General features: G+C 45.5%; 1 protein-coding gene across 1 annotated transcript in view; it reads left to right on the forward strand.

The window, feature by feature from the left end:
- Positions 1 to 3449: 3449 nt before the first annotated feature.
- Positions 3450 to 12368, forward strand: part of GNAI2 (G protein subunit alpha i2) — a 178480-nt gene continuing 169561 nt past the window's right edge. The window contains exon 1 of the mRNA XM_053296520.1: positions 3450 to 4008. Within this exon, the coding sequence (XP_053152495.1) occupies positions 3891 to 4008 (118 nt within the window). The 5' untranslated portion in view covers positions 3450 to 3890. The remainder of the gene's footprint in view (positions 4009 to 12368) is intronic.

Genomic DNA, 12368 nt, shown 5'->3' on the forward strand with positions numbered 1-12368 from the left:
CACCTAGAGACTTCAGTAGTGGGGCAGTGTTAGATATATGTTAAATAAATTAAATAAAGAAATAAATATTGTTAGGACACTAGTTAGCTTAGGATCTATTTTAGTAGCTGTTTTGACAGTCTTTCAGGGATGTGCACGAACCAGTTTGGAAGCCCTTTTACGGGCCTCAAAACAGGTTCGAACACTCGCCGGTTCGAATGTTCGGCGGGGGTGGGGGGTATTACTTTAAGTGCAGGAGAGGGTGCACTTACCCCTCCCCCCACTCCCCCCCCGCCCAGCGCTGGAGTTTTGTAAAATCCCTCAGGGTGGCAGCATACCTCCCTGCTGCCCCTTCTTCTTTGGCTGGAAGTACCGGCTGTGCATGCACATGCTGGGCGCGCGCTCACATTGCACATGTCAGACGGGCTCATGCACAGTTACAATGTGCACGTGCCCAGTGTGCACATGTGCACCCAGTACTTCCAGCTGAAGAAGAATGAGGAGCAGTAGAGAGGTACTCTGCTGCCCTGAAGGATTTTACAAAACTCCAGCGCCAGTGGGGGGGAAGAGGGGGGAGGGGTTGGTGTACCCTCCCCCACCCTTATAGTCCTACCCCCCACCCAGTTCCGTGCACATCTCTACAATCTTTCCATTTCATCTTAGGGATTTCCAGTTAGGGACTGTTAGGGCACTGTCTCTTGCTCCACAGTTCAAACCACAACCCATGCTTCACAGTTCGCATGCAGACCTTTTGGATCACAAACCGACTTGAACATAGTGCATATGTTAAAAAAAAGTTTGTTTATTCAGATATAACAGTTCCACTTTCACTAGATATGAAGTACGCTATGGCTAGAGATAACTCTTTCTGGCAGCTTTACTGCAGTTGGGAAAAATTCATTAAACGTAACAGAATTGACTGATTTACTTGAAATAAAAATATACAGGGGCTATTCACATGACTGCGTGCTCAAGCAGGCGGGGGGAAGGCAGGGTTCAACCTAACTTCCCCCAGTCAATATTAAAAATAAGCAAACATGTTACAGAAGTTTTTCAAAGCAGTGGCATCTCAAGTTGTTGATGCTCTTTTCAGAAGAGGAAGACAAGAGCTCCAGCAGCGTAGGGAGGCTGGTGGCGGCCCATGTGGGACCACTGCCACGGCCCCCTGGCCCCGCCTCCCGCCTCTGATGTCAGATGCAGGGGACATGGTCTCCCTCCCAAATGGGGCCGTGCAGCCCCGTTTAGAAGGGAGATTGGCCTGCACTGTGTTGGGCAGCCTGGGCTGAAGCAACGCTCCCTGCCTTAAAGGCAGGAAGAGCCGTTCCAGCTGTGCTGCCAATGCAGTGCGGGCCGATCTCTCTCCTAAACATATGGCCCCATTTGGGACCGAAATAATGCCCCCTGCATCTGATGTCAGACATGGGGCTCGTGGGCCCCTGACTGGTGGCAGCCTGGGTTCTTTGAATGCATTCGCCCAATGGTGGCTCCGCCCCTGAAGAGCTCCCTGGCATGGGTGCCTCCTGAAGAGCTCAGCGTTGTTTGTACTCATGATCCTATTGCGTGTCTTGGTATTACAAGCATTCTTTAAAGTTTAAACTTTCCAGATATACACTATCTGATTTTTAAGAAGTGTTTGATTGAACAGACTTATGGCTATGTAGGAGTCTGTGACTTCTGGAGTGTCATAGAGATTCAGATTTTTTAAAGATAATGTGCAAACAAATCTTGTGGTGGTGGTGGAGAGTTGAAGTTGGTAGTGCTAGATTTATCTGGGCCATCCATGGACGTAGCTGGGGAGAGGGGGCCCATGTTTGCTCATCTCCTCGATGGCCCCTCAGAGTGAGGGAGATAATGAAGAAAATAGGGACAGGTGGAGCTGGGAGGCCCTCAGGAGCTAGGGGCCCGGGTTCTTTGAACCCATCCGTTCAATTCTAGCTACACTCCTTGGGTCACTTTCTAGAAAACAGGGCCAGGGTGCTTTCCAGATTAGCTGCTCAACAGCAGCAAAATGCTTCTGTTCAGGCAAATCATATTTAAAAACTAAACAGCAGGGGGAGCAGTCTCGCGGAAACTAACAACCTGAAAAAACCGCAACCTTTTTACGCTGGATACATGGCATCATAGTACTATATAACAGCGATTAAATTCTAAACACGGCATTGGAAATGTGAACAGCACCCTGATGTCAATGTAGGGGCTGCAGTGTCACAACACAGGAATTGTGGAAGCACACTTCCAAGAGCCACCATGACCCCATTGCAGGGTGTAATCTGGAAAGCACCCAGATATAAGAGCCTATGCTGCCTGGATTTAGCTATGCCCTTGCACTCAGTCTTTTCTTCATAGACTACATAGTCTCTTTTCTTCATAGGACTACAGACAACCATTCATCACAAGCATGCTGCTTGTAGGAATAACACACGACACATGAAACTATGGCATGTGGCAAAGCCCATGATATCCAGCCATGTGGTAGATTTGTTTTCTATGCCCTTGCTTTCTCAGATTTCTAATTGGCTGGCTCTGGAGGAGTGGCAAAAGCTGTCTGTCACACCACAACAGACCACTACACTATATGGGCCTAGACTTATTTGACATTGGGATCAGCATTCCTCCGGAGAATTATTACCACCCCTAGTCATATTGTTTAGTACAACCTGGTTCATCATGAGTCAGGTTCATCATATAGAGTGTTTCCCAAATCCTGCTGGCAAATGCCACTGATATTGACGGGAAACTCACCACATGGTTACTGGCAGCTAATGTGGTGAGTTCAGGGGTGTAGCTATAATTGACCGGATGGGTTCAAAGCACATGCCCCCCCCCCAGCTCCACCCCTACCTATTTTCTTCAATATCTCCCTCACTCCTGAGAGAGGGCTGAACATGGCCCCCTCTCCCCTAGCTATGCCCCTGGGTGGGTTGTGCTCAACAATCTGGCTGTGTCGGATGGAAACTCACTATGGAGATGCCAGTACCAGGAAATGGAATGCCTGGACTACCGTAACTGTTACGTCATGGATCTCCTTTATAGTGCCAGTCTCCACACCACCACATAGCGTTCTGGGCAGATGTCAACAGACTTGTGGTAGGTGCACCAAGTGATGGTAGGTGCACAAAGAGAGCCGCATCATGCATTATATCAGTTATGGCCAGCTGAGGACTTAGTGGCACAAAACGTCTGTTTGGGGGTGTTATACCCTAGGACCAGGACACAGACAGGGTGTGTGCGAGAGTTCTGACCCACACTTTTACAAGCTGCTGCCACCATGTGGGAAAGGGCAGCCTCTATAGTTGTCTAGAGCCCTCGCCTGGCTATCCACCCTCTAACCCTCTTCACACCCCGCTGTAACACGACACCCCCTTCTCGTCTCAGCGCAGCCCGTCCTCCTAAGCCCACAGCCACCTCACGCTCACACAGCACGCGCAAGCCCACCCCTCCTGCCTGGCGCTCCCGCCTCCCTCCTTCCAGCCCTGCTGCTGCTTCTTGCGCCCGGCCCCGCTCCCTAGCCCTGCGCGTCCCCCCGGGGCGGGCCTCCCCCTTCTTTCTCCGCTGGGTGACGACAATCCCGACCAAACTCCCCTCCTTTCTTCCTCCGCCTCCTCCCCCCGCCCCGCGTGTAGACTCGAGAACTGGGGCTGAGCGGAGCGGAACAGACCCGCCCCGGATCCCCGCCCTTCCTTCCCCAGAGCCAGCGGCTGTTCAGACTCTGCTGCGCCGGCAACTGGAGGGGTCCGAGCGGGGAGAATTGCCGCCGCCCTGCTCGCCGCTTAACGAACCGAGGAAGCCGCCCCGCCTGGCCTCTCCCGTGCGGGGCAGTGACCGGCCGCCCCAAGCCCAGGCAGCCCGGGCTCGGTTTCCTGTTGCTCGCTCTCCGATTCTGCCCCGGCCGGCCCGAGCCCATCGGCGCCATGGGCTGCACAGTGAGCGCCGAGGACAAAGCCGCCGCCGAGCGCTCCAAGATGATTGACAAGAACCTCCGGGAGGACGGCGAGAAAGCGGCGCGGGAGGTGAAGCTCCTTCTTCTCGGTGAGAGCGCGCGCGCGCCGCCGGCCGGATCTCCTCCCTTGCCCCCAAGATGCCCCACCGCCCCCCCCCTCGCCTCCTGCGCGCTTGCCTCGTTGCAGCGCCCTAGCCCTGGCGTCTTCTTGGAAGGGAGCCTCGCTGAATTCAGGCCAGGGGGCGGGCGCCCAAGGAGTGGACGGAGGGTTGCAGCTCTCGGGCGAGAACGAGAGAGGCTAGCGCCCTGGCCCCTGCATTTTCCGATCCCCACATCCGCTCGTTCCCCCCTCCCCGCAGCTGCGCCTCCTGCCTTCACTCGACTTCCTAGGGACTTCCCAGGACCGTGCTCTCCAAGACGCTCTTGGCTGTGCTGTTGAACTCATGGCTAGTAGTAGCATTGGCTGGCCAATTCTGTTCGCCATGCAGCCGCCACACCCCTGTCTCTGCCCGAGCCCTTTGCCACAGTATAGTAGACGAGATCCTCATTCTTCCTGTTCTGTGTTGAGAAATCGGGAATAACCACAGCCCTTTGGCTTGCTCCAGTTATCACACAGCCCCGGAGGAAGCCTCGTAGTGGGCAGGCAGTCCTCTCTTAGGTACCCCTCTCTCTTTCTAACCCAAATAACTTGGCTCCCTGTGACACACTTTGTTCCTCACTCAGCCCTTCCCGCTAGTCCCTTTGCCCCAAGTCATGTAATGTCCATGCCCCCAAATGAGTTTTTTAATCCCTGTAAATCATGTTTCCACTGACTCCTTTTTCCGGATCCCCCTCACCCCAGTTTTATCATTTCCAATACAGCTTCTTGTTTCTTGAGAGGGATGGCCCTTCTGATTGCTTCCAAAGTCCACATCCTGAAATGCCCCTAATATTTTTCATTCTTCCTCATAGTTTTTGTTTAGTTGATAGCATCTGCAGTCTCACAAACTCAACAACCATTATAGATCCTCCCAAGGCTACCTCCATGTTCCACTCTCTTGTCACTGTAAGTAAGCAAGACTGCTTACTACTGACCCAAGAAGGGGAGATTATTTTCAGTCCCCCACGACTATGAATTGCTGTCCCTTTCTGAAATCCTTCATACTGTTGTGTCTTTCTTGTCTTCCCCACCCCACTTCCTGCAAGAAAGGTGGCTAAACTGTTCCCTTTTAGCAGTAAGAATGATTTGAACATTTTATTGTGCCTTTAGCTTCCTGTAGTGCTGTAATTTTTATGAAACTGTTCTTTTGCACTCCTCTTTCCTTCCTTTTTATTTTTTTTTTGGTTAAAGTTCGTCATTGCACAAGCTAGGAGAAGTAAAACCAACCCAGGAGGTCAATACGCTGACTCTTTCTCAGCATGTTTTTGGCCACACAAATAATTGTGTGAAGAATATTTTCATAAGTTACAAAACACCCCAAATTAGGTTCTCTCTGGGCTGATCAATTTTCATGCATGAAAATAGCTGCCACTTACAGTATTAGTCAGGGTAGCTCTGTGTATTTGGGTATGAATGATCATTCTGGAAAAGTTAGGGCAGTGGATTGATGTTGGTGTGGAGCAAAATCAAGAGTAGTGTTAGTCTTTTTTGCTGAGATAGCAGGATATCTTACCAGGTGGAGCGTTGCCCTTAGTTGAAGGCGGGTGGATCTGACACGTGACACTTGTGGAATTGACATGCACTGATGAGGCTTTGCATCTGCTCGCTCAGTGGCAGACTTTGCACCAATTCAGTCTGTGGGCACTGCTGTTTCTAAAATACTTTTCTATTTGTTTTGCTCAGTGGCTTCTATAGCTTTTAAGTCAAGCTCCAGCCCTGAATGAAATGTTCTGTACGCTTGCAGCCTTCAAAGCACTCCATAGGACAGCTAATTAATTGTCTGGCATTGCAGCTCTTTTGTCTCATACCTTTAGGGAAGAAAGCAAATTTTGAGTCTTTATAACTTATCAGTATTGTTTGTTTTTGCTTCTATGCATATTTCCAAAGAATGTGATCCTTGATTAAGGCTACAGTCCTAAAACACATCAGGAATTAAGCCCCACTGAAAACACTGGGGCTCACTTCTATGTAAGGATGAATAGGAATGCACTGTCATTCTTTCAGACTTGAAATGGTATTATATATATAGCACCCAACTGCTGGAGATAGCACGTTTTGGGTGTAATAATAATAATTATAATGATAATAAGGCAATCTTAGAGAGCTCCTTCTTCTGCATGATCCCCACCGCACGTTAAGGTCATCTGAGGAGGTCTGTCTCCAGTTACCACCGGTTCGTCTGGTGGCGACTCAGAGGCGGGCCTTCTCTGTAGCTGCTCCTGGGCTATGAAGCTGCTCTCTGCCTTCTCTGTATTTGAGCTCATTACTTTCTTTCAGGAGAGCCCTTAAAACCTATCTGTTTGGCCTGGCCTTCAAGGGTTTTTAAATGGTTGTAAACTGTTTAAAATTGTTTTAAATATTTGCCCTTCCAGGGTTTGAATGTTTAATTGGTTTTTATTCTGTTTTTATAGTTTTGATTTTAATTGTTAACTGGTTTTTAATTGTTTTTATTCTGTTGTAAACCGCCCTGAGCCATTTTGGAAGGGCGGTATGTAAATCGAATAAATAAATAATAATAGTGGCGAACTGCTGGCAACATAATAGAAAATGGCTTTTATCTTTGTTCTTAAGAAGGTAAAATGGGGAGTATGGGGTGCAGGAAAGAATGTAAGGAAGACAACTTTTTTAGGCAAACACAGAACTTCAGGCATAAGGTCAGTACTAATTGGATGATCACTGGCCTCAACATGCCACCACGATGGGGTTGTCTTTTGGATCATCCTTTAATCACGCGAGTGGAGTGTTAATCTGAGCACTTCAAAACCCTAGATTTTGGAGCTCATGTAGATGCATGAGTCACATGAATGCCCCTCTCTCACGATTAAAGGATGCCCTGACAGCATATCAGGATATACTTCAGTGATGGCTTGGGTGGGGCATACTCACTCTCGGTGCGACCCGTTCCTGGTTGCATGTTGAGGCCAGTGATCATCTGAATTGGCTCGCAATGTCTATCAATATTAGTGGTATGTGGAGCTTATGGGGAATAACGCCCATATGATTTTATGGAACAACTTTCCAGGTAAGGATGCACAGGATCATATCGCAGGTGTTTCTCCCCCATCCCTCAGACTACTTAGTACTATGCATCAATAATGCATAAACTGTTGTATGCCCACTTTTGAGATTGTGTGACAGCAAAACTTGTTTGCTGAGAAATTTTAAATTATTTTTACAGATGGTGCTAAGATAGTTGGTAAGTTATGATTTGCTCGAGTCTGTAGCTGCTTCTTGAAATGGCTCTGTGCTTTTTGTTTTTCTATGAGACAAGACACTCATTATGAAAGGCGGTGGTTTTTCTAGTACGGACCACTTCTTTGCATGAGTTGCATGCTGAGCAAAATTGCTTCTGAATGGGATCATAAGTCTCTGAGGTGGTGATGTAGAATGTGGGGATTTCTTAATAGTTTCAGGCCTAGAGTTTATAATGGGATGAATTTAGACAACACTCTGAGTAGACCAATTGATTTTTAAGGCAGTATCTAGTTGATCAGATTGGGTCTAAGAGCTGTAGCAGCTCTAGTGCCCTGATTCTGGCCTGTTCTTCAGCATAAGTGTAGGATTGTTGAAATTAACTTGAAATGGGTGGGTGGAGGAGCTGTACTTTGCAAACAACAGAAGTAAATGATTCAACCAGGCAAAATTTCTTGCTGCCTAGATACAAATTGCATACATTTATTTTGTTTGTTTATAAAATGTATGACTTGGTTATAGCCAAGGCACTCAAAGTGGCACACAAACCATACAGAGCAATACAATATAGCCATCAATAAATAGCATAAATTAGCCAGTTAATTTCTCCTCGGTCCCAATTAAGGATAACTTACATTTCATAGATGGTACCTGACCCCAGTAAAATTAGCACACATGCATAAAGACTGTTCCCTGCTTTGCTGGAGAGATTGTGGGATGAAGGGAACCTATTTTCATCTTTGGTGGACCTACCCCAGGGTCTTACACTTTTGGTCAGAGGTATTCACGGACATGAGCAAGATAACAAATCAGAAAATAGGATTATGCCCCCAGCTGGTGTTAGTAAATATATTTTCTGGGGTGAATACAGATGTGTCCTCAAAAAAATTAGTGGTGTTTATGATAATTGCAGCTATAGCCAAGCACTGGAAAAATCAAAGCATGTCGATGGATATCTGGTAAAAGCATCTATGGCATATCGTGTTATCAGAAATGTTAACCCATATTATTTGGTCCCGTGCAAACCAGACCGCAAATAACTTTTTATGTGATATAGTCAGATTTCATTCTTTATACCAGGGGAAATTATGGTTGTCATCTTTCCCCAGATAATATTAGAATGTGGATGGATTGATGAATCAGGGTTTGTTGTATGATGTTTTGCTTTTTGTGTTAGTTTTACTCTGCACTGTAAATTTTATTGTAATAAAGATGGTGGGGGTGGGGGGAGACACATTTGTTCACCCAGGCTTTTAATTAGATATTGTTTTAATTGTTTGTTGGTTTTTATTTATTTTATTTTATTTATTTGATTTGTATACTGCCCTTCCAGAATGGCTCAGGGTGGTTAATAGTTTTAATGTTTTACATTTTAAATTGTTGTAATGTTTTAACCTTTTTACTTGTTTTTATTGTTTTGTTGTAAACTGCCCAGAGACGTGCATTTTGAGCAGTACACAAATATGATAAATAAATAAATTTAGCATTAATTAAATATTAATTATCAGTTAAACCATGTAGTGGTCTGCCTTGTATTGAGGTTTCAACAGCATGATCATGTCAAAATAAATAGAGCCAGGTATGAATCATTTTCCATTAAGCTCAATAAAAGTGAACTTGGCAGGCTTCTCTAGGAAGCAGGTTCTACAATAAGAAGGCTTGTTTGCAAGATAGCCTAAGGCTATATGCCTACATAATAGTATCAGGTATTCCTGCAGCAGTAGAGGTGTTATATGGTGGTTTTGAACTGAGGGAAACTGGTCAGGATCTATCAGTGATATGTGTCATTTTGTGTGAGCCTTTGAGTGCTCGTAACATAACGCTATTTGCATGTTATGTCCAATGCTCATACAGTGACTGTACAGATCTCTAAGATACAGTTATTCACACGTCATGTTGAACACAGGTACAGCAGTATGCTTCCTATCTGTGTCCTGCGTTTGAGGGGCCTGGACCCAGGTTCATTTTTAAAATGAATGCAGGCATAGTAATTCACACAAAAACACGTACAAGTGTACAGACCTAATGTCTAGATAGGGCTGGTAATCTGTTGCTTTTGATTGGTGGGGTCGGCAGTCTTGCCATCTTTGCAAAGCAATTTGCATTATAACTATAATACTTCGTTTTACTTTCCATTGTGATTAAGGGTTTGTAAACATATGTATTCATATAAATATGCCTGAGATAAAAGATTATATCAGAAAATACTCAGTTGCCTGTGTTCAGATAGTTGCGTGTTTAAGCCATTCACACAAGCAGCCCAACCTAGGCTAAGGCAGCCTGGGTTGGCCTGCTCATGTGAAGCACCAGGATCACTCCAAATCCTGGTGCTTCCACCCCCACTGGCCCAACTTCTAACCCTGGCCCTTAAGAGAGTGCGAGGTATGGGGTTGTTCGTATGCTTGGGCTGCACACAGCCCAAGCATACACAGAGTTGGGCACCTAGAGCTCCCGGCTTGAGGGGGAATCCCTCAATCCATCACTCTGCTCTCATGGTGCATCTTGGGATTCCTGGAGGCTGGGACTCCTTTCCCTGGCCTCCAGAGATCTGTGCTTTTTGGAGCTGCGTGGATCATGTGGGTTTGCAGCTGTGGGCGGAAGACAAGCATACGGATCATCTGGGGGAAGGTAGGTTCAACCTCAACCCACCACTCTGCTTGCATGGTGCATTTTGGGATTCCATGGGGCATCTTGGGATTACCCACCCCTCTACTGGTTGTGTGCACAACCTCATTTTATTGTAACATTTTGTTTCTGTAATAAAAAGTCAGATGAACATAAAGTGTGGCTGCCTGCACAAAGAGTGTGCCCAACCCACATTTTGTAAAGGAGCTGCAGTAATCCAATACTTAATTTATTGTACATGCTCAAGTTTAGTGCCTTGTTAACTTGCTTTGTGGCTTTTTGTGGTGTTGCTGCTGAGATGATCTCCACAGATCCTTTTCTGTATCAAAACCTGCCTATTCCTATTCCTCATGCACTTTCTAGTCTCTCAAAAGATGCACATTGTATTGAGATTTTTGCTGTCCTCAGACAGTCATGGGGGAGGGCCTCCATGCACTTAACTTAGGGATGTTCACAGACTGAGGTTCATGCACAGGTGCAGGTCCAGACTGGTTTGGCACTGCAGGGAGGGGAGTGGCAAGCAGGATCTCTTTAAAAATGGAGAACAGGCCCTTTCCTGCTCGCCATCACTGAAGGCAGCTATCTGCTGCGGTGGCACTTGTCCCGAGAACCTGTGTGAGCTGGCACTGCGCACGGGTTATTGGGACAGGCACTGCCACAACAGGAAGCTGCATTCTGTGGTGGAGAGCAGGTAAGGTCTGCTCTCCAGTTTTTAAAAGATCCTGCTCGCCACTCTCTTCTGGCAGTGATGAACCAGTTTGGACCTTGTCCAACCCGTTCAGTGCCGAACCTGTGCACAAACCCTGGTTCGTGCACATCCCGACTATACAACCACTGTGTGATGGTTTCCTGATGATATGAATCTAGCATTTCTGCTTATCTGGCATAACGCTGTGTGGGGGCGGGAATCTCCCCAGTCTTCCTCTGCATTATGTAGAAATCTGGCTAGGTTATGGCGTACACATTGATTATTATTAAATACATCTGACATTTGCTAGTGTTATAAAAATGTATTCCAGTGTGGCTATACATTAACCTCACAAAACTGCTGCAAGCCAAGCACAGTCCATTCAGACAGCGTGTTTCCCCACTCTTTGAGGGGATGTTGAAAGTTCTCATCAGCATTAAAAAAACAAAACAAACACCCCCCCCACCTACTCCGATGTTGCCTAGTGAATGTCTTAGTTTATGGGGAGAAATCACTTTTTAAATAATTCTCCATTGGTGTGAACCTTTCCAATTTAGAGTTCTGATAACCCTAAAAAGAGTTCTGATAACCCTAAATAAAATATTTTAAAATTCAAAACCCGATTTTGGGGTTTTTAATCGTAATTGTTTAATTGTGGTTTTAAAATGTTTTAAAATTGTTAATTGTTATGTTGTTTTTTTAATTTGTTTTAGCTCTTTACTGTTTTAGTGGTGTGTTTTAATTGTAAACCGCCTTGAGCGATTTTGGAGGGGCGGTATACAAATCAAATCAATCAATCAATCAATAATAAAAATAAATAAATAATAAAAAGGAGTACTGGAGGACATCATCTTTAAACTGCATGCTTCAAAGTAGTCACCTTGACTTCAGTTCAGTGACTCAGGAGAAAGTGGGTTGCAAATTGTGACCTTAGCCTTTAGTTAAAAAATAAGATCAGTCAAGGTTTTTTGTGTGTGTGCTACAGCATCTCTGAATGCATTTGGCCATTAAGCCTGTGGAAATGTTTTGCTCAATCCGTTTCATAGTAGAGTTTGGAGTGCATTCTCTTTTGAAATTTTCATTCCTTTGTTGCAGCTTTCCCTTTGGGGCTATTTCTTCAGTGTCTGAACACTTTTAATTTAGACTACCTCATGGGAGTGAGTTAACAGCTTTTTAAATAATTGGCTTAGCCATTTTGGATGCACCCAGATGCCTCTGTCTCTGAGGACATTTCTCAATGAAATGTGAAAGTTGACTTAAAACAAATTAAAACCTACTGGGGAGATGGGATGTGGAAGGCAAAAGCACTGAATATCCATTTTAAAAGGTAAGCCTTAGCCTTACTTTCAGGATTCATGTGAAATATTTATTGAGCAACTAAAAAATGTAGAAGATTGGCTGCAATCTAATTTCGTGGATCTGCAACTGAAATAGTCTTATAATGGTGGGAGATTAAGCAACTTGTTGAATCTCCTTTCTGTAGCAATAAAAAGAGAGCAACTGTCCAGATTACTTGTTTTTTTACAGCATAGATATCTTAATTTCTCGAACATATTTGCCCTATGGGTATAGATATTTTTAAAGAGAGATTTAATCACAGAAAACAAAATTGGCTTTGAAACTGTAAGTGCAGTTAAACACGCACATCATATGAAACTGGTGTTAGAGTGAAGTTAGTCTTGCTTGTAGATGATGAAGCTTAATCATCCTGAAGAGCATGTAGCAGGAGTAGGCAACCTGCCCTCTTTTATTGCAGCTGGGGATGGTGGGAGTTGTAGTTCAGCAGCAGCTGGAGAGCCAAGGTC

The sequence above is a fragment of the Hemicordylus capensis genome, chromosome 2 (genome assembly GCF_027244095.1).
Source record: "Hemicordylus capensis ecotype Gifberg chromosome 2, rHemCap1.1.pri, whole genome shotgun sequence".
Lineage (NCBI taxonomy): Eukaryota > Metazoa > Chordata > Lepidosauria > Squamata > Cordylidae > Hemicordylus > Hemicordylus capensis.